The sequence below is a fragment of the Tiliqua scincoides genome, chromosome 1 (genome assembly GCF_035046505.1).
Source record: "Tiliqua scincoides isolate rTilSci1 chromosome 1, rTilSci1.hap2, whole genome shotgun sequence".
NCBI classification, from domain to species: Eukaryota; Metazoa; Chordata; class Lepidosauria; order Squamata; family Scincidae; genus Tiliqua; species Tiliqua scincoides.
Window position 1 is genome coordinate 128,167,623 of NC_089821.1, and position 23,555 is coordinate 128,191,177.

The 23,555-nt window shown below is 42.2% G+C and overlaps 1 protein-coding gene across 4 annotated transcripts in view; it reads right to left on the reverse strand.

Annotated features, from left to right (window-relative positions):
- ERBB4 (erb-b2 receptor tyrosine kinase 4) overlaps nucleotides 1-23,555 on the reverse strand; it is a 912,234-nt gene that overhangs the window by 402,725 nt on the left and 485,954 nt on the right. For all 4 annotated transcript variants that reach the window (XM_066626312.1, XM_066626139.1, XM_066626395.1 and 1 more), the window contains exon 3: nucleotides 14,290-14,476. In XM_066626312.1, coding sequence (XP_066482409.1) covers nucleotides 14,290-14,476 — 187 coding nt within the window. The remainder of the gene's footprint in view (nucleotides 1-14,289; nucleotides 14,477-23,555) is intronic.

Below are 23,555 nucleotides of genomic sequence, written 5' to 3' on the forward strand. Positions count from 1 at the left end.
TCCATCTGAAGTTGGGGAGGAATGCATCATCCTATGATTCTAAGAGGGTCTGATGGTTGGGGGGCTCAAGGACCTAATGAAGAAACACTATTGCCCTCTTTTCTATACATTTTCAAAATATATTATAATGCTTTATCTGGCATATCTCTCTTTCAATCTCTTCCATAGAAAGAAACAGGCAAAAAGAAAAAAAAAAACCAGAGACTGGAAGTATCTGCTGGGAACAAAGGAATGGTTTAAAACTTTAGTAGAGAAGCCTAGGGATGGACCCTTGAAAGAAAGCCCATTTCTCTTGCTTCTAGCCTCTCACATTGGTTCAACTCTAGCTCTTAAAAGCAGTTTCAACAAAATTCAAAGGTGCTGAAGAGTTTTAAGTTTTAAGAGTTTTAAGGCTATTGGCAGGACAGGGGGAGGAAATCTTATAGAGTTTCTTATAAAATGTCAAGGGGTACAATTTGCCTTTGTTTGGTTTGGCAGAAGTGGCAAAAGTAGTCATGACAGCATGTCATTCTGAGGGGAATTATGGGGAGGAATGGTGGCTGCCAGTAGACTGAGAAATTGCTCAGAGTCTCTCAGGTTCAGCCAAGAAATTTCTGAAATTGGTTCAAGTATTCAGTCTGAAAATATAGGGGCATTTGGATAAGCTCTACCTGAGTTCTCACCTGAGATTTAACTTCGTGTCCTGAATACCCTTGACAAGGAAGCTAAACCCCAAAACTTCAGTTGAAATCCACCAACATAACAATTCTAGAGATGAGGGGGCCAGAACTGGTGTAGTACAGAACATATCCATTTCTGGGGATGCTGTCTCATTCTATTCCTTCCTCTAAGATCAGATCTGGAGTACCAGTGACATCCAATTTATGAAGGGAAGATAAAACTGGAGTTTCTTTTCCAATCACAGGCAGAGAGAGCAGAATCAAAAGCCCCTTGTATTTGGTCTCAGGTGAAGATAGGCTTAGGAACAACAAACATTATGAAAAATTTAAAAGAGATTCTGAACAAAAATCACTTGAGTTCATACCAACAAATGGGCAGGTTCCAGGACAAGACTTAAAAAAGAAAAAAGTACTATCATACTGGATAAAAGCATTTTCCACATTTCATTATACATGCAACTGACTTAGTTCCAGGTACACATGCCTAGGACTGCTCTTTGTGAGTCATAAGAATTATAAGTCCAAAATTATGAGTCACTTTTGAAAATATAACAATGCCCAAAATCCTGAGTTCATGTGTCTCCCATTGAAGATTCAGACAAATGATACCTTTAGTATACTACCTATACACATCTACAACAGTTATGTGGCAGGATCATTGCCAGTTTGAAGGATGACATTATGGTACCATCAAACTATCCTGCAGAGAGAGAGAGAGAAAGAGATCGCTCCAGGTCATCTGATTTGACCAGTTCAGATAACATCAACCACAATCCTGAACCTATTCACTTAGAAACAACCCCATGGGCTTAACTGGGATGACTGACAACTAAATTTATATATAGTTTCAGAATAGCAGCCAAATTAAGATAATCCATAACTATGACACCTCCTGTGAAGACCAGAGACAGAGCAGCAGACTAAGAATATTCATGCCTAGAAGATGTTCTTCTGTGAACTCCTCAGGCTTCATTTGGAAAAGATGTGTGTCTATGCTGAGCTAGATTCTTTCCAAACTCACGCTCAAGGCTTCTATGGAAACCAGCTGTTACAGCAGCCCAGTGAAGAGCTAGTATCACCCAAAGCAGCATCCAGCAGGAATAATGTGTTAATGTGACATTTATAGGGGCAAATTAACATAATGCATGCACAGGGCTGCCAGAATGAGAATAGCTTCAAGAGCATAATGCCACTGTTGCACTGTGAAATATATTTTGTTGTGGGTAATGTCCTATGAGTGGATAATATGTGCATTAGATAACTTGAAAATTATACTGGGTGCTGGCATTTGGCAAAAACAGAAAAGTAAATTTCTACTCCAGCTTTCCAGCTTATTGGCATATTATGGCACTTATCTTCTGAAAACATTTTTTTTTCCTGCATGATGTAATCTAGAAGATAATGAGCATATTTGCAAGGAACACCTCTCTTCATCTGACTTTTTCCCAGGATTTGGGGGTTCCAAATGACCTGATCTTGCTTGCAGACTGGCACAGGTGTGTGAGATTTGTCTTCTCTTTTTCATTCACTTGCTTTGTTTAGAATATTGGGTGTCCATCAATGTGTATTTTCCAAGTGATCTATGTGAGCGCAAGTGCACATTAATTCAAACAGTGTGTGGAAAGGAATCTTAACACAATGGCGTGACAGTGCCAGGGTTCCTTTTTTGTAATGTGATGTGCACGATGCACATATTTACATGTGCATATCCGTTATCTGTAAGGGGGAAAGGTATGAATTGAAACCTGTGGCAAAGCATGCATTTGCCAGTTCTACAATGATAGAATTTCTCTGCGTGAAGTTGAGGGGAAGGAGGAGCAGAATGCATTGCACTGCCAACCCAATGAACAAGAACAGAATGGAATGGAATGGGGGGACATCTGCTCATCCCTAACTTTACTAAATAAAATCAGCAGAGAAATGAAGATTGGGAAAAAGCAACATAACATTCTATGACTGCTGCTTTTTCTCAGCATATTTCTCAGTTTATTCAGATGCACATTTTTGTAATTTGCTTGCATTATTCACTCACAGAACTTTACCCATAAAGTGCATACTATGGATTTATTTCAGCATTTTAATATTGCAGTTGCTTTGGGCTAGGTTTGCACCTTCTTTCAGCGCAAAGCTTAGAAATTACCATTTTTCTTTCCTTCCAGATTCAGAGTTCACATTTTCAACATCAGATAATATTTAGTTTGTCCTATGCCTTAAGATTCAGGACAACTCATAAAAGAAGTATTACAAACCATGGACTGGCATAACCAGTCTTGGCTATGTATCAACATTTTACTTTTTACTACTGAATACATTTGTGTCTAGAGTTGGGGCTTAGGACTAAAGAAGTATTTTTAATTCATAAATGCTGAAGCAGAGAATATAGTTCCAGGAAGGGGATGGATGCCTGACACATTCTGGAAAATGTCATTGATTTCATTTTTGGGGCGGAAGGGAATGATTGTGCTGTCAGCTTTTATCTAAAAAAGATGTAAGATCAAATCTACAATATCTCTTTTTGTGCCTCTATTTTCTACTGAATTTTCAAGAAAATTTAATATTGTTTGTTACAAAGAGAATTATATTTGGGGTTCCTGAAACTGCTAATCTGTTCAATTTTTGTTTTTACTGATTGTGAATATTTTACCTTTAAAAAACAAACAAAAACCAAGGCTTTTTCCATATTCTCCCAGTCAGGGAAGGTGATAAGAGAACACAGGCTGTTTATGGGGGAACAGTGCCTAGTGGGTAACGTGCAAATGTTTGGAAGATTCCTAAAGAAAACATCTGCACCCATGGGGCTCAAACCCATGACCCTGAGATTAAGAATCTCATGCTCTACTGACTGAGCTAGCCAGGCATTACAACATAAAAATGTTGCTTTATCCCAACAGGTTTTTAGGCTGCTGAGCCAAACCAGAGCTGGGGTGGGGGGGTGATTGAATTCCCAAAAACAAGGGAAAAATACACAACGAATAGGGAGAAAAATCCATCACACCCCACTTTATAATGTCCACCTCCTGTATGTTTGCTTGAAATTGGTGCATGTGACCCACAAGAGAATCTATGAGACACCAGACAATAATGACAGAATCACACAAAATAACTGTGGCTGCAATCTTGTGCACACTTACCTGTGAGTAAGCCCCACTGAACACAGTAGACTTACTTCTGAGTAAACACACACAAGATTGTGTTGCTGTTGCATTTGTCTTGCCCATGTGACTGTGTTCAATGATGTTAACACTGCACATCAGCACAGAACACAGATACTTTGAGGGTGGAACTATTGGTTGCATATCACATGAAGTTATTCACAGAGGTCACTGCATATTACAAAATGTCTTCTTTTTGAAATTATTTCTATATGTAGCCAAATAAATATCTTCAGGTGCCTCAAGACTATGCAAAGAAGGCAGAAAACAGAATTTCTTCTTAAGTGATTCGGTTTGATGTGAAGATCTAACAAAGCCTGCACGCTCATGTAACTTGACAGCATATGCTCAGTGACATAAAAGACAGACAGCCCAAAACTGAGCTGCCCGGCATGCGGGGCTGCTGCGGTGCCAAAAGAGACAACATTGCTTTACATTATTCTCACTGAAGGGCAGAATTGCACCTCCATTGTCTTGGCAACAGGACCGCTGGCTCCCAGCAGACCAAATGTTCTTCATTTATTGCTGTCCTCCAGCCTTAGCTCCTGCCCCTTGTATAGGCCACAAAATCTACACAGCCCCTCAGTAACCCACAGAGCGAGAGAGGAAGTCACATCTCCCAAAAACTATACTTCCTGCACTGACCTGAGTTTACTCCCTAGCCAGGAACATTTGTAGTCTCCCCAAACCAAAACAAAATATGTAGCTGTGCTAATTCCAAGTGACAAAAGCAGCAGGCAGTTCTCTGGAGAAGCATAAAAACAAGCACAGCCATCTTTCTGATGGTTAGGGGGACAGATGCTATCTCACTTTTAAATTTTAAAGTAAATGGATGCATATGTGTTTTAAGTGAGGAGGAGGGAAAGACTTTCAGAAGAGACAGCCCCTAGAGCTGTTTCAGGACATCAAACAAAATGGCCTCAAGCATGTTCTCCCAGTGTGACATCTTTGTTCATTCAGCCCCAGCCTGCAGGCACATTCTCTGTGACACACTAAAGGCTCCTAACATTAGATAGATACAAATACAGATGAATTGCCTGCTTGACAGTTCATCTGCACACCTCCATCACTCTTAAACAATACATTCATTTACTGTGGAAAACCCTCTTGTAAAGCAAGGAATACTTGTTTACAAATGAACCTGATAAAAACAGTTGTTGCAAGCATTGTGGAACACCTCAGCATGCTAACAGGTACTATATGTAGTTGCCTCTTCAGTCACAGGTAGAGAAATAAGTAATAGTCATGCAAATAACAGTAGTCTGAAAAGTTCCTTCCTTCCCCCGGACACCTGTCTTATATGTTGTTTCCAAGCTGCCTATTTCCATTTCTCACCTGAGATTAATCTCTGCTCACATTTTGGTCCTTAGTTTAATACACCTGTAATGTGAAAATGTGCACTTTCATTTTTAAAAAAAGTGTTAACCTAAAAATAATGGAGAACAAATACAATGCATCCAGTGTCTATATATGGGCAGATATTAACTTGGATCCAAAGAACTGTGCAACTACTTTTGTTAGTAGTATACAACTACATTTATGTAGTTGTACAACTACACAACAAACATCTTTTGAAACAGAAGGGAATTTCAAGAACAGTTTTGTCACTGACATGTCTGTGTATGTGGCTCAAACAACAACAAAAAGTAAAAAAATTCCATTGGCGAAGATACCAGATGTAGTTATTTGGACCTGAGCCATCACATTCATGAAAATGATATGCAGATTCTGTTCAAAACACATGAAGCCTAGCTTCATTCATTAGGCCCAAGATCTGTTGTTACTGTGATCAAGGATGCTCAACACATCACTACCTCCTGCAGTATACCATCAAGATTTTGGTGGAGAGACTAGTTCTACACAAAGAAGAAAAAAATCATTTCACTACTTTGCCATTAGGACTTTACTGTTCATCTACATTTTCCCACTGAAAGAAATTCAAAGCTGCTGCATATTTTTTCTTGTACAATAGTCATGCTAGGAAAGCTCAGGGCAGCAAAAATAAAATGCCACACATGCTTGGCAGCTGTACAAAGCACAGCTGAAATTATTGGCGGTCTAGAATATAACAACTTGACCTGTTTAAGATGGCTATCTTGAAAAAACTAACTAACTACCCTTTACCTGTCTGCCTGAACAGAAGGACTGCTGGAGCCAACTATTAAGCTTCCCATGATACACAGCTTGAAAGATAATTGTTTGCGTCAAACTCCATTGAGTCAGCCTGGTGCTAAAAAACAGTCTTCTGGACCTTGTGCTTGCTTTATCCCTGAACAGAGGCAAAATGCTGGTACCCCCACAAGAGGAGCCAATTTAGATCTGAATTCACGCTGCACCACATTGTCACTGGGTTTGATTTTTCAGCGTGAAAGGCTCTGGCTCAGCATCTGTGAAGCTACAGCCCAAAGAGACTGCTTTTGAACACCAGTTAATTCAAGCCAAAGGATGTACAGCATCATTTCTCTTCTGCTTGCAGGTACTTTGCCAGGAGAGGGCATGGCGTATGGATTACACCATGCATCACCTCCTTTAAAGGTGGCAGTTAAGGAACATAGGAAGCTGCCTTATACTGTCAGACTCTCAGTTCAACCAGGTCAGTGTATCTACACTGAACAGAAGCAGCTCTTTGCAGTTTCAGGTGGAAAATGCCAGTGATTGAAAGGAAACATTTTCATCCCTGTTCGCACAGACATCAAAACAGTAATGAAAGGGGGGAGGGCTCCTTTTGGAAAATGGTTTCTTGAAATGCAGCCCTTCCAATTTGTCTCAGCATTAATTTGAATGTTCACCAAACGGCATTAATTAACAGCCCAATCCTATCCCCTGCCGCTCCATAGTATGCAGCCATCCTAACGGAGCACATACTGCAGACTATGAGGGGTGATCACATGGCCAAAGAGTGGTAAGGAAAAAGTTTTCAACTTCCCTGCCAGTAGATCACCTGATCACATATGGGTCTCCTCAGACCCATGCCAGCTATTTTACTGGTGTAAGTTCAAGGAGAGGAAGGGGGTGGGGCAGGTTGGAAAAGCTGAGATCAGATTCAGCATCTGCCTTTGCTGCCTGAATCCACCCCCACCAGCCCACTCCCTCTTCCCTGAACTTCCCTGTCCCCATCCCTCCACCACCCTATTTGGGCTGGTGAGGTGTCCGGGCAGTTCTGGCCAATGTGAGGCGCAACTGGCTGTTCCTGCCAGCAGCTCTGTTGCAGGCAACAGCGACATAAAAAAGTCATAGGACTGGGCCATAAGAAAAAGATAAGTCGAGCTGAGAAGTTGAAACAATGCCAGTACTAGGTTGCTGGGGGCCCTGGGATAAAGCCCTGCACTGTCCCCTCCAGGCACCCAGATGGTGCAAGGTGTGCTGTGAATGCCACTGGCACTGATGGCTCAGAGGTTGGTCTGGCCAGGTGGACCCTCTCTTGACCACAAGCTCTCAGCCAATCATGACTTGGCTAATCCTGATGTCTGAGAGGCAGTTCTTTTAATGAAATGTTCATAAAACCCTACATATAATTGAATAAAAATTGATGGTCTCAGAAAAAGGTTGAGGAATAAGCGGGAAGATGGTGCAGTCTGATCTGAACATCACTTTAAAATGCAGTAAGCCCTCTGGGAGTCTATGCATTTGGACCATTGCATCTGTGAGAGTGTAGTTCCTATATTAGCAATATAAAAGGGTGATAAAGATATGAGACCTCACAGTGCTTGAAGAATTTACTGATCCTGAGTTTAAATCAAAGAAGCAATTGTCAAGACACCATAAATTGTGATTGAATTTGGGGAAGGGTCATGAAATAAAACAGAACGCTCTGCATAAATCTGTATTTTTTGAAGTCTGGTACTATATCACTAGATAGGAACATAACTTTACAACAGTCTAATTTAAAGCAGACTTTTAAGAAAAGGTTGAAGGTATAAAGTCAAACTGGGATTACTGTTCCCACACATGGTGATAATGTAATGAAATTAAGCACTCTTGGGTAAGAAATATTAAATAGCCTAGGGAAATTCATTTATTATAAACAGACTTTGCCAACTGTGATTTTTTTCTTAGAAAATTTAAAAACTAGAGTCAGGGCACTGAATTTTGATTTACTAGGCAAATATATTGGCAGCTGCAAATATTTGGCTGGCCAAAATAAATTGGCTGGAGAATTGCTTCTCCGCCCTTTCAGTTGTTAACCATCTTGGGCTTTCAGGCAGGCATACATTTACAGTCCAGAAACAAGACAGATGCCCCAGTCCACAGAACAAATAAGTGGAAAACATCCAGAGGTATCTCTAAATTAGCAAGTGAAAGACGATAACCCATTCTCTGGTTAAAGAGAAACAGAAAATACCCTTGGAAAAGAGTAGGAAATTGAAACTGTGTTGAGCAATGCTCTAAAAATAAAACCAGTCTTCTGTATCACCTCTGGATGTTTTCTACCTATTCCTTCTGCAATTACAGATTTACAGCCATAAAGGCCATTCCAGCATGTTTAATGGAGCTCCTCCCAAGTATTGGAGTATACAGGGCTCTAGCGACAGAGCAACAGAATGATTCAGTTTAAGTCATGCTAACCATGAAATATGCTGTTTGAGATTTACTTGTTTGCAAATGCTTGTGTGTGAGAAGCGAGGGATTTGTTTAGTCAGGGCAGGAGGTACCTGTTATCTGAAATACCCAAAGTCTCAGTGCAATTCCACAGTTTCTCAGAAACTGAAGTGGAAAACATCTGCCAGTTGATATTAACACCAGCACAATCTTCCCTTTGCGAGCCTTTGTCAGCAAGTCTAAGTGGCAAACAGGACCCAGGCTTAAGCCAAACACCCTGATTAGCAGGGTGCTTGAGTCAAGAGCATGTGGCTCACACTACAATAGTGTCCCCCTCTGTAATTATATAAACCAGTTTTAATCCTTCAAAGACAACATACCTAGCATAATTAGATATGAAAGGCAGTATGCCTTGCTCTTCTAGTGAAAAGCAAGGTATTTATTCAAACTAATCTCCCTGTCACCAAATTCCTACCTGTTTCACTGCAAACACAGGCACACTGAAATGCCTCTCCTTCCTCACCTCCTGATGTCAGCCTCTGAGAAGCACATCAGGCAACATTCAGCATGGGGCAGAGACCCTCAGGTGGTGTATTTCCTGTTCCCTCTTTAAAAATCTAGGCAATTAGTTACAACACTGGGATAGAACGCATCCATGCTAACTAACCATCATTTGGCAGATGCATTAATGAATGTTATTTGCTTCACAGGGATACATGTGGTCACAGCCTCACAAGGTATGTCTGCCTGCGCAGTGCTTTTTATTAGGCTCCAAAGTGCTCTTTCAGCACATCTAGCCCTCACCATTACACACCTGGAACTGAGGACCACATCCTTCCATAGCCAGCTGGCATGAGAACAGGAACCAAAGTGTTGCATTTAATGTGCATGAAGGGAAAGAGCTTGCACAATGCATGTGGATTCCTCTGAAAAGGACACCATTAATGTGTGGCAGTTGCAGGAAGGGACACAGCCAACAGGCACGATTCTAATCCTCCCTTCAGGCACTCGTTTCCATACAAAAATGAATGACTGAACATGGCTAATGTCTGTCCATGCCACCATTGCCTGACCATGCACAATGTGTCCTCCAAAATGTTTCATATGGCAGAAACATAAGGCTTTAAAAAAAAAAATGGGTTGGGTTGGGCTTGTGTTACTTGACTTTTTACTCAAAGTTTAGTGGGCTTTTTTCCCCTAAATTTTACAGAGCAAGGAAGTCCCACCTTCCTCACGGCACCCCCAACATGCATAAAAAAGAATTGCAAGATAAGCAATAACAAGATTAGCAAAGGAGCAACATTTTACCCATGAATACAAGCCTCTGTATTGACCACCCTCAAACAAGTGAGTTAAATATCACAATTGCTTAGATTTCACTTGTGCAATGATCCCAATCTGTGAGGCACGAGGGCGTGGCAAGACTCTTGCCCCCCAGGAGCAAGCACAGTGCTGAAAACAGTGGTAAGAGGCTTTGCTTGGTGGGCAGAGGTCCTGTGCATGATTTTTGGCACCCTGAACAGGTCAAACGTAAACTGTCCCTATTTACAGAGAACTTTCTAAAAAATACAAGGGTGGAATCAAAATAATGCTGTATAACTTTGACCTGAAAAGCTTTGATAATCATCCGGGCTTGACTCACACAGTTCTAGTGCAGACCAGTTTTCCAAATATTACAAATCTATGGGTAAAAAAATATTGCCTGGATCTTGATCAATGGATATTTTTCTGGGTCCACTAGTAAAAATGCCAGCATCTGCTGAAAGAAAATGAGAGTCTAAAATAATAGGTCTTGGAACTTATCCCTGTCACTACCTCAAATGTCATCTCAGACTGACCTAAGCAACCTATTTCTCAACGCTACCCAAGGCTGAAATCCATGAAGCATTTTACGCAATTAATTTTAATGGGATTTGCCTTGGAGCAGGGCACAGGAGATGCCATTGATAAGCAACACAAAACTACAAGAAATTCTTAGCAAGGCTTTTGGATCAGACACAACAAATCAGCCACAGAGTCATGCAGTGAACAAGGAGGGGAAAAGGTACAGTTGCCTTGTTCACTGAGCACCAGCATCAACTAGCATATGAGGAACATCTCTTCACACAATGTACCTGCACACAAGTGGAATCCCATTGTCACTGCCCTCCTACCTCTCCATGCTCAACTGAAGATCTGAACAAAATCTATATATGTAGAGTCTACAACTCTCTTTTGCAGTGTTCGCAATTGCACACCACAATCCTGCTCTGTACAGATAGCAGACTAACATGGTGAAGTTTGGAGCAGGAAAAGCAGGCAAGATTCTACTTCCACACTGCACTGAGAGAAAAGGGTTTACATGTAACCTAGTGTTAATCTAGTTATATTTTGTTAAACTAGTTATTTTTTGCAACATGCACTGAAGGAGGAATTAAGAATTTGGGGGTAAACCCAAGTATATTTATTACCACTGGGTACTTCATTTGAAAGCCTTGTTTCGTATTTGGAATCATGTTTTGACTTAAATTTTTGCACTGGTCACTAACACTGAAGAAACCTTGTCATCACCCCTGCTAAGTGTGCAAAGAGACACTTTACAAAGTGGTGTCCTCTTGTATTTAACAGGAAGACAGCATCTGACCCTCTACATCCCGGTATGGCATCTTCTCAAGTAGCTATTGCTGGTCTGTAATTTTTTAACATTGTGAGCCCTTTGGAAACAGGGAATCATTTATTGATTTATTGCACCATGTAAACCACTTTGTGAACCACTTCTGTTGAAAAGTGATATATAAATACCTCTCTGATGAGTAAATACAAATATTCATATAAATATTCATCATTTTTCAAGTGGTCATTTTAACCAGCGAAAACTTTGGGTCAACAGTGTGAACTAGATTTAACTGTAAAAGCCAATGTGTTGCAAGACATATATATTCTTCGTCGGGGAATTTTCTATTATACTTCCAGGGTGAATTTCTGCTGGGTAAATGCTGTTCCCCAAAACCTTCGGAGAAGTTTCATAGAGACAGGAAGACATACATTCATTTTTCTTTCCAATAAAAAATTATGTAAGCTGCCATGGGCAATTTAACACTCTCGGCCTTAATTCCCCATCTTTAAACTGGGAATAACAATGATCTCTTATTAATGAGGGAATGATTGTAATGTATTTTGCATTCTACAAAAGTAGACCAGTATTCTTCAGTCATGGAAACACAACCCCAATGGGGTCACAAAGCCTAAGTTGTGCGGTTGCCAGCTTCCATGGCCTCATCCAGATGATGGAGGTTACGTTGCAGAAGTACAGAAACCTGCCAATCAAAATGTTTCCCCATCCAGAGACTTCACAGTTGGTCAGCATGCACTGTGGAGATGGTGGCCTGACCTCATGCAGTGGGCTTTCTGAGTAGCAGGACCTTCTTCTGATCGCCTTCAAGTTATTACCATGTGGTTTCAGATTCATTCAGCAGCACCTTTCTTGGGTGTGGTAGGTCCCTAGTCTCATACTTTATTGGGGAGAGGGGATCATGGCACAAAAAAGGTTGATGACCACTGGATTTTTCACCATATGCCCTAACCAGAAGATGAAGGCAAAACTTCTCTCTCCCACCATTTAAATTATTTTTAAAGCAGGTGCTTACAACACTGCAGATGGCAGTACCAGATTTAAAAAGGCATTCCCTCTTCATATGGTAGGATGGGAATTTTCTAAGATGAAACCAGGTGCAGGATATAAACACAAAGTATTTTTTTTTCCTCTTTAGAACGATTGTTTGTTCTCATATGCAAATTTGTGTACAATTAATCTATTCAGTGATTGGGAAATAGTACTAGTTAACTGGTGATACTATGAAATATCTGCATAGTCCATGGGGGAAAAAGTCCTGGATACAAGTAAATAACGCCAAAACGGGCGTGCTATCAAAACACATTATGAGATACGAGTTCACTGTTCTAAATCATATGATTTCCTGATCAATCTATGTTAATGGAGTTCTCTTTAAAAGAAAATCAATCTCAACACATACTGCATTTTGAATCAGGAATACTTTCTATCCATTTTTTTTGGTATGGAAAGAAGCTGTACCTTTCTATATTATAAAAAAACTTTTTGCATTCTTAACTTGCAAGCTTGTACCTCTGTGCAAAAGAGAAAAGTCAGAGGTGTGAGAGATCTTCACCCCAATCCCACTTGTGTTCATAGCTCAGTCCCACTACTCAGAAACAGTAGTAGCTGCTAAAAAAATATGTTTCAAAACTAGTTTATAAAATATCAAAATCAAAAGTTCAAACAGATAATTCTTTGCTAGCAGCTGCAGTTTCACATTAAAACATGCAAATATGTTACATCCCAAAGCCAATAAGATTTTTTAAATAGAAATCACGGCTTATTTTCATATGCATAACTTTGAGGAACTGATCTCTGCTCTTGACACTCATGTTCCTTTCTAAGAAAATATGGGACACCTCCTGAGTGAATCAGGCATTAGTGAAGTTATGTACAGTAGTACATAACTCATTAGTGAGTTATGTACATTTTCACATCCTCGCCCATGAACATAAACCCCACCATGGAAAAGTGCCATCAGATGTCATCCAAATAAAGAAAATTCCACATAAACATGACGGGGCATAAGCAACCACATAAGGTTACATGTCACATTGAAAGGTCTAACCAGCCATCTCATATTCCCATTCCAAGCACAATCAATCCAACTGTGAAGAAAATGGAGTTTACTTTGAATCAGGGCCAGCCCAATCATGAAGCATGATGATGCTCTTGCAGCAGCATGGATGGCGGCGGGTGACGGATAATAGATTCCAGATGCCCTTCACCCCGAGTCTGCTGCCACTTTCCCCCAGCCCCCTATGGATGTGAGCCTCATTAATTCACAGTTCCCTTCTCTCGCTCCATTCTTGCACAGGGTTCAAACTTTAAAGGAAACGTGTCCTTTTAAACTTTAAAGCCCAAGCAAGGAAGGAGCACTTCATTACCTTCTCTTCTCACACCACACTTGCACAGAATTTAAGTTTAAATGGACCGATTCTGTTTAAAATTTAAACCCTGTGCAAGGACGTAGTGAGGGGAGGAGGCAGTATGCTTGTGCAGTGTTTAAAGGGATGCATTCCTTTTAAACCCCTCATGAGGAAATAATGTAGCAAGAAGGTGAAGAGCTTTCTTTGGGAGAGGGGTGCAGGACTGGGCTGCCCATTGGACTGTCCCTGCTTCTAAGCCAGCAGAAGTGTTAAGATACTTTGTGTAGTATAGCTCCAGAAGCTTTGGAACTCAGCTGTGTCAATTTATACCAGTTGTGCATGGAACCCAGAAATGGAAGCATTATTAATAGCTGTTTTTAACAATGTGTAGCTTGTTTTCCCAGGATCAGTAATTCAGGCCCAAATTCTAACCAAATTCCAGCACTGGCATAGCTGTGCCAATGGGGCATGTGCTGCATCCTGCAGATGGGTGGCAGTCACCGAGTCCCACTCAAGGTAAGGGAATGTTTGTTCCCTTACCTTGGAACTGCACTGCCCTTACCTCTGTGCTAGAAAGTTGGTTAGGATTGTGCCCTTAATTTGTTCAGGAACAAAATAGGTGTGCTACCCCCTCTCACCAGTAGGATGACAGATGTCTTTAACTGCATGGTCAACAAAAATGCGACAGATATACATTACCCCATTGCTGCATACCCACACTAAGAAATATTTTACTTGGAGAACTGCTTTCCACCAATGTTGCTAATTTATCATTGTTTTTATGTTGGTTTAACTGACTTGACATGCTGTGAACCACACTATGCATTGTAAAAGGAACATCATTAACATCTTCCCGTGTCTTGGCAACATCACAGAGATTACTTTCTTATAAACTGAAGTACCTGAGTGCATATGTGCAAGATTTCTTTATACTGACAAGTTCACCTGCCAATAGGCTCAACAAGAGTTTCCCTTACCAGTTAAATTCTTCAGTCCAAGCCGCCTAAGTCCAAAACTGCCATCCTTTTTGTAGTTAAGAAAGATGGCCAGTGCATAACGATCCTCATAGAGTTTTGTCCCACGAATGATACGCAGATTCTCCAGTGGAAGATACTCAAATTGATTCAGAGCTACCAAGACGTAGCCTGTGACTTCTCGAACAGACTGTAAAAGAAAAAAACACACACCATATTGATTAGGATAGTGCTAATCCACTGTTCAATTTAAAATCTATAAGGCAGTATACAGTGCATATGAAAAGGGTACAAAATTAATACATTATATCAAAATAAATCAAATGTTACATATGTGATTCCATGTCATATTCATTTGCACAGAAACCTCTCAGAACAGTCCAAAAACTGTTTTCTTCTGAAAATCAGTAATCAAGGAACAAAGTAACCTTCCCAAGAAGGGAGTTCCACAAATCTTATACCACTGTAAACAAGGCTCTTTCCCACATTACCACTAAATATATTTGAGATAGTCAAGATGCATAATATAATAATAATAATAATATACAGTATTTATATACCGCCTTTCTTGGTCTTTATTCAAGACTTTATTCAAGGCGGTTTACATAGGCAGGCTTATTAAATCCACGCAGGGATTTTTACAAATTGAAAGAAGGTTCTTTCTTTCAAGAACCACTACGTACTAGATGTTACACTCCGATCTGGTTTAACATTCTGGCCTCCATCCTCCCACGCTCCGAGCAGATGGAACAGCTCAGCTGCAGCTTGCCAGCTGCTTCAAGGTCGCACGGTGCCGGTGGCCTCGAACTGGCGACCTTGTGGATGTTAATCTTCAGGCAAATGGAGGCTCTACCCTCTAGACCAGGCCTCCAAACAGAACCTGAACGTGACCACACAGACACATTGGATGCACGAGTCCTAGAGAGACTACTCTTGGGTAATGAATACAACATGCATGTGCAACCAAAACTAGAGTTACATTTTGCTTCAGGGAACCCAAAAACACCATGACCAGACCCTATATAGGATTAAACACTGAGGTCTAAAATCCCATAGCATTGCAGTGTGAAAACACTGCTTAAAACCTCACACTTCCATTTTACATATAGAACATCAATTGCTATGAATGTACAGTACAGGTGCAGCAACTGAGGAATTCTATGCAGGACAAGTAGTACAGATCTGTTATTGTCCATCAGCATCATGGTGGCCAAAAGGATGGAATGTAAGAGATACCATGTCCATCACTTTTGAGTGTATATTGCCCAGATAGTAACATGCAAGTTGAGCCTCATTATTCGCGTGGGTTCCACTCTAAGCACTCACGTGGATAGCAAAAAATGCACTATAGCAAATCAATTTAAAAAACAAAGTTTCTTTGCTCCAGTTAGTTAAAAACAACCTTGTTGACCTTTGTGATGTAAGATAAGAGTCATTAAGAAGACAATCCATCAATCAGTCATCCTCCAAGCACTTAGAAAGCTTCACTCAGCCCCTCCCCCAATGCAAAGTGATAACCTTTCTTTCAGGAGCTCAGGGGGAAGGGAGGGGCTGCCTGGAGAGAGAAGGATTGATGGATTGTCATGGCTTGTACCCCGTAATGGATTTTTCCTCCAGAAACTTGTCCAATCCCCTTTTAAAGGCGTCCAGGCCAGTCGCCATCACCACATCCTGTGGCAGAGTTCCACAGACCAACCACACGCTGAGTAAAGAAATATTTTCTTTTGTCTGTTCTAACTCTCCCAACACTCAATTTTAGTGGATGTCCCCTGGTTCTGGTGTTATGTAAGAGTGTAAGGAGCATCTCCCTATCCACTCTGTCCATCCCCTGCATAATTTTGTATGTCTCAATCATGTCCCCCGTCAGGCGCCTCTTTTCTAGGCTGAAGAGGCCCAAACGCCGTAGCCTTTCCTCATAAGGAAGGTGCCCCAGCCCCGTAATCATCTTAGTCGCTCTCTTTTGCACCTTTTCCATTTCCACTATGTCTTTTTTGAGATGTGGTGACCAGAACTAGACACAATACTCCAGGTGTGGCCTTACCATCGATTTATACAACGGCATTATAATATTAGCCGTTTTGTTCTCAATAGCTTTCCTAATGATCCCAAGCATAGAATTGGCCTTCTTCACTGCCGCCGCACATTGGGTCGACACTTTCATCGACCTGTCCACCACCACCCCAAGATCTCTCTCCTGATCTGTCACAGACAGCTCAGAACCCATCAGCCTATATCTAAAGTTTTGATTTTCTGCCCCGATGTGCATGAATTTACACTTACTGACATTGAAGCGCATCTGCCATTTTGTTGCCCATTCTGCCAGTCTGGGGAGATCCTTGTGGAGCTCCTCACAATCACTTCTGGTCTTCACCACTCGGAAAGGTTTGGTGTCGTCCGCAAACTTTGCAACCTCACTGCTCAACCCTGTCTACATTTGTTTTATATCTGTTTTTAAAACCAATTTCCCACTTTTCAAACCAGAAAGCAGTTTTACAACTCACAAAATGCAATGAAATTCTATGACAAAGTGCTAAAATTTTCAGCAATAGACAGTAAACCAGTAGAAAACAACCAGGTAAAAGAGGAGGCAGCACAGAACACTTAGCAACCTATGGTGAAAGCCTGGAGAAAAACAAGTTGCTTCATAGTCTTCCTGATAAGACCAAGACAGCAGTTAGGACAGACTGTAATGCTGGTGAATGATCCCAGATCAGCATACTATTTTCTGCTGCTTATAAAACATTTATACCCATCTCAGAACTACAGCTATAGATTGGTTCAGTTATCCATGAAAATAAGAAAGGGCCCAATCCTATCCAATTTTCCCATGCCAGTGCAGCCATGCAAATGAGGCATGTGCTGCATCCTGTGGTGGTGGGGCAGAAACAGAGGCCTTCTCAAGGTATGGAAACATTTGTTTCCTTACCTCAAAGTTGTGTTGCAGCTACACTGGTGCTGGAAAGTTGGATAGGATTGGGCCCTAAGCTATGTTTGGTTGGCAAGAACCTAAACCCAACTGACTTCCTCTACATCATTATACTTCTGTACTTTGGTTCCTCACTCCTTAAGGACATCTAATTGTACAACAATTGTAGCACCCATCCCATTGTATCCTCTAGCCCTTCTGGAGTTACTATAACATCTGTCAAACTTGTTAAATTCAGGTCCTAGTCTGAATTTACCTAATAGTGAGGGCATAAAGTTCTTGCTAGGGTGTGTCTCGCTATAGTCTGCTAGCTAGAGTATGTATCAGGAGCTGTGGAATGCACACTGATCCAGCACTTGCATACAGAGAACCTCACTTTGGTACCAATCTTCTGAAATAGGAAAACTCAAAGCAAAGGTAAGGGTTCCTCCCAAGAATTTGCAAGGGAAACCAAATGAATTTTACAAGACAGGTAATGAGTCCTCATATAGTTTTTATACATCCCTCCTTATGATCCTCCTTATGCAAGTGCCATTTACATCACAGCAGTCACACTACTACAGCTGCAATTCTCTGAGTTGAGATGTACGTTTGTTCAGTTGAGAAAAGAAATGCATAAAACCTATAAACTTTTCTTTTCCTAACAGAGGATGCTGACTCCATAGAAGCTATTACCTTGTCATTTTCTGCCTGACAAATCCTACACACCGGACATATTCAGGGCCAGTTGAGGTACTGGAAACTATTCAGAGGACCAACATACATTTACACTGCCCTGTTCAGCTCCACTTGTCAATATGCCTGTTAGACACATTCCATTTCCCTAGCTCTTGTCCCCACCTACATACAACTTAGAGAAAAATGTTGTAGAGAATGTGATTAGCCATAATAGCTAAATGAAACCTCCAGATTCAGTGGCAGTTTACCTCTGAACAATCAGAGGGAACAATCAGGGAGGCAAAGGTGTTCCCTTCACCCCTAGTTGGCAACTGTTAGAAGCAGGTTTAGATGACCTGTAGTCTACTCCAGCAAGCTGTTTGTAAGTTCTTATATAAAGAGACAGACTAAAAGTGGCCTTGCTTGGCCTGATCTGGGGGCCAACCAAGCACTTCACCACATTAGAACCTTTACTCTCTCTTTTGCAACATATTTTTCTTGGAGATGCAGATCAGAAGATAAAAGCATGTTCTTGAATTTGATCTCAGTTATATTTGACTCACTGCCTTTCTGGCAAAAATCTAGTTGCCTCTCCTCCGCATCCTGTTGCCTGGACAAGTGATTGGGCTCACATCTGAACTTTATAAACGGCAAAACCTCCCAGCTCCAAAAGACTTGATTCAAACAAAATGTTAGTGACTGGTGTTCTTTAAGACAAAGGTCCATTCATATGCACTTCAGGTAAAACACACCACAGGAAGATTACTCTGAATCTTTGAGCTGGATAAGCAGTTAGAAGCATCTCTGGCCCCTCCTGTCAGCTTTGGCTTGCACTTGAATGAGGCTACAAAGAGAGATGCTGAACCATCTGTCATCTCAGTTGTTTCCAACCTTTCTCCTCTAGCCAAAGAGCCTCTATCTAGATCAGGCTGAGAAAGTGATAAAAGAGAGACACACACAGAGAGAAAGAGACAGAGGGAACTATCTTTGGAGAGATCCTTAAATTGGATAGCACTGGCTTGGCTTCTGGTTGGAGCAGCTGTGTTTACTTCTGCTAAAATAATCAGTTGATCTTTCCACCTGTGAAGGATGCCATTCAGTGATAATTTGGGGAGGGACAGAATCGCCACACCTCTCTTGGAAAGCAAGCATCAAATCTAGCAGAAGCTTACCCAGTACTTCAAAGATTAACTTCTGCATATCAGAGGCCTTCTGAGTCACTAGCGCCACTCAAGTGTGTGCCCAAATCTTTGACACATGTGACTTGAGTCTGCACAAGTCCGTGAAAAACATGTGTTTTTGTGACTCTGACTTGAGTCACTGCCAGTTCCCATCCTTGGTGGCAACCCACGGAAAATAGACGCCAACAGCCACCTCCACTGTAGATGCCTCTGTGTGACAATCCAATTCACAATAGGTTTGGACTGTTAGGGAACAATCCTAGCTTGCCCTTGGGTCAGTGCAAGTCCCTTGCACTGACCAGGAGGGTCACAAATGTGCTGTAAGCAAGTTTGCGCCTCCTCGAGAGTTGGCTGGACAGGCACGCAGCCTCCAGCCTCCACGCCGACTCTTCTGAAGAGCCTTGCATCAGTCAAGCTCGGTCAACTCAAGGCTCTGGGGTTGGCAGGAAGGAGGCAGGAACGAGGCGTTCCAGGGCAGGGGGAGAGCAAGTGGGCGGGGACTGGGAGGCAGGGCTGGGACCTGGCTCTTATGCCAGATCCCAACCCCTGTTCCCAAGCAGCGTGGGGTAGCTTCAAGCCACTCTGCTCTCCTCAGACTTATACCACCTCAGGAGGTGGCGCAAGTCCGAGAAGACCCACAGGGACTGTAGTGGCTTACCCGGGGGTAAGAGTTTCCCCTTACCTCTGGCTGAGCCACTTTGGCATCCAATCTCATGGATTCTCATGGAATCCTATCAAGATAGGATTGCACTGTTAGTCTCTCAGTCACTACACTATATCAGCTCAGATTGTCATCCTATTTACAAATGTCCAATTTTTCTGCAACTTAGTTTGAAGGCAATTTTTAACTTTCAGTAGGTGAAAAACCATTAAAAGCCTGCAGGAAATATGTAATTAAATATAGAGTCTAAGTGAGTGAACAGTAGGGTCTTATCCCATACCCCATTACTATGGATCAGTATCTACATTTCTGAAAATCAAATCTCAAAATTAATAAGCAATCACTAAACTTGAGAGAAGATATATCCAAGATGAAGAGTTATCCCTACCAGGCAAAAGGCCATAAATTTCTAAGGCTGGTTGAAGTCAGGTCAGTATACGCAGCATATACATGAACGCCCACCTAGCAGCTCTGCCAGTACATGAAACAGGGAATAAACCTGAACAACAAAGTAAGTGAGCAGATCAAAGATGACTTTGTTAACATTAACTGAATTACGTTTAGGTCTAACAGAGCTCTAGAACGACAGCATATTGAAACTCCCCCAAAACATAAGAGCATAAGTATGCCTTGGTGGATCAGGCCCAAGGCCAATCTAGTACAGCATCCTGTGTTACCACTGAAATACCAAGGCGGGCTGAGATGGCATGAAATCTCACAAGATCGCCTGATTGCGCTGCCTTGCTGTGGTGGGGGAGCAGCAACTGCTGCCATACTGCCAAAGCATAGATTTGTATCCAACCCACCCCCTGTTACCCAAGCTGACAGAGCACAATACTGGAGAAGTCTAAGTCCCCTGCAAATTCTCGCAAGTATGTGCCAAGTCTCGGGGAAGGGGCCACACCACCAGATGTTAGTGGGCTGGTGGCAGACACAGTGGCAGAAGGAGAGGACCCAGAACATGTCTTTGATGTTCAAAAAAAGGAGAAGGCTGAAACCTCAACTACTCATCACAGGATGACAGCCTCTCTACCCTGGGGCAGTGTTGCCCATTTAACCACAGGGCAGAGCCAGATAAAACACCTGTCTTTATAAGGATGGGGGAGATAAGGGATAAGGATGGGGGATAAGGATAAGGATAAGGGATAAGGATGGGAGAGAACCTGTCCAGGAAAAGAAGGGACCAGAGCTACATAAGACACTCAAGGCTGTTAATAAGAGTCTCTGGAGAGGCTATCTGAAGGCTGCTCAGTAGCAGCTCCCCTGGGACTGAGTCTGGGCCAAGCTTGAGGAAGGAGCCAAAGACCCCTGGAGGAAGATGGACAGTGAGCCAACCCACACCCCATCAATGAATGCAAAATGCAATGAAAAAAACCAGAGTGAAATATCTCAATTCTATCAAAAGTTATGGTAAAAAAACCAGAGAACAAAAATGCAACTGTGGGCGCAATCCTACCCTGCGCTGGAACAGGCAAGCTAAGAGGCTTGCGCTGTATCCAGTGCAGGATAGGGGCCCAAAGCAGCTCAGCCAGAGGCAAGGGGAAACTTTTCCCCTTACCTCCAGGTCAGGTGCCTTTGCCCCTATGGGTCTCCTCGGACTTGCTCCACCTCCTGAGGTGGCACAAGTTCGAGGAGAGCGGAGCAGCTTGAAGCCGCTCCGAACTTCCTGGGAACAGAGGTTGGGATCCAGCATAAGTGCTGGATCCCAGCCCTTCCTCCAGCTCCTCACTCGCCCACCCCTGGGGCCACCCACTGTCCCCCCACCCAGGAATGCCTCCCTCCCTCCCGCCTCCTCCCCTCCCACCCCAGAGGCTAGCGTCGGCCCAGCCGGGCCAATGCAAGGCTCGCTGAGGAAGCCAGCGCAGAGGCTTGTGTCAGCCTCCACAGGCCGGTGAACCTCCATGCACTGGCTGGCTTACTCCCAAGGAGGTGCAAACATGCTTTATGGCACGTTTGTGACCCTCCTGGGCTGGCCCAAGGGACTTGCACCAGTCCAAGTGAAGGGCAGGATTGCATCCTGTCTAATGTAACTAAAAAGTACATTTCCTTAATTCAAAACAGACTAATGAGACTGATTGTTCGAAGAGCCAATGATATGTTATTATGACACAACATGGAACCAATAAGGTGTTAGTAAGGTGATATTCTCGGGGGGGGGGGTCACCACTAGTGACCAAAATCACGGTTTGTAGGAATAATACCATCATGTTATATACCATTTGATATGTAATTTACAGCAGAATGCAATGAAACAAACTGCTTTGAAGTATCTCTATCCTATCAAAAGGTATAGTCAAAAAACCAGTGGGGGCGCGGCAAAGGTACATCACCACTACCACCACCTGGGTTGTTGCCCTGCCCACTGCATGGGAGGAGGTTCATCGGGGGTGATGCACTGCCCTCCCGCACCGGCTGACACAACCCTAGTGAAGCCACTGACCTGGAGACAGAGGCAGGAGGAACCCATAATCTTATTATTTGGGCACTGCAGGCTTCCTTAAATTTTGTCTCTTATTACAGCAGAAGGATGAAGGATAGGATAGGTGAAGGATAGGAATTCAGAGCATGCCACTTTTATGCTATGACTTTTCCATTTGCTTCCTTGTTAAATTTGGCCTTGAAAACTTACTGGCAGCGCAAGCTACTCAGAGCCTTTCTGTTCTGCTGAGGCACTAACAACAGGACTCCTCAAAGCCATATTTCTGCCTAACATTCACAACCCTCTCTCTTAACACCACCAACTCAAAAATCAATGATATAACAAACCGTTTGCTCACCAATTCCCACAATACGTGCGGAAAGCCTATTTTTGCTCATGGAACATTCAGATTCTGAAACAAAATACTATAAGAAGCCAATGATTGAATGCATGTTTTCAAAGGATTCACATTTCTTTCTGGAAAAATACTGGTTCCAGTAATTATTTTTCTGAAAGATTCAGCCCCTGAAACAGACCTTTTATTTGGTGTTTTATGTTACAGTTTTGGTTTGTATTTTTTTTTTTAAATGACTACATCATTTTTTTGAAAACAGTCTGTTTTCTGGTATCAAAAAGTGACATATATGCTGGCATATATGCGCAACAGTTGTATTAGCTACCCTTTACCCCCTTACCAAAGTGCTTAGCGCAAATTGTTCTGGAGAGAATACTTCTATTTTTGTCATTCTATAGTACTGCACTTGTGGTGCTGACACCTCCAACATTGATTGGCTGAGCTGCTGTGATGGTCAGAATGTTCAGTGATGCGGGTAACAAAGTCCGTGACTAGTACAGTCCAGTTCTTGCATGGGAAGGAAAAGTTGGCAGGTACTAAAGTCTCACAGAGTCAGACGGAAGTGCTGACAGACAATGAAGAGGAAGCTTGCAATTGAGGCAAAGAACAGATACAGGTGTCTGAAGAACTTCATGTGGTTCAGCATAAGAAAGGGCTATGTGCAATGGGTCAAGGGAGCAATGAGTGCTAAGGGGGAAGGATGAGACATTAAATAAAGTGGAAGAAAGTAGGCTGAAACCCCTGCTAATTGGGTAAGAGGCACTTTTTCAAGTGGGTGCTCCCTTTTTTAGCAGGGGGAGAGTAACTGGCCCACCTCACCCCAGCACTGTCTGTTCTAGTGGCTGTCTGCTGGTATTCATTTGCATCTGTTTAGATTGTGAGCCCTTTTGGGACAGGGAGCCATTTAGTTATTTGATTTTTTCTCTGTAAACCGCTTTGTGAACTTTTAGTTGAAAAGCGGTATATAAATACTGTTAATAATAATAATAATAGGCAATAATCTAAAAAGCAAATGTCTGAGGAAAATGAGCTGTGGAGACATGGGGTTGAAGAAAGGAGTAACTAAAAAG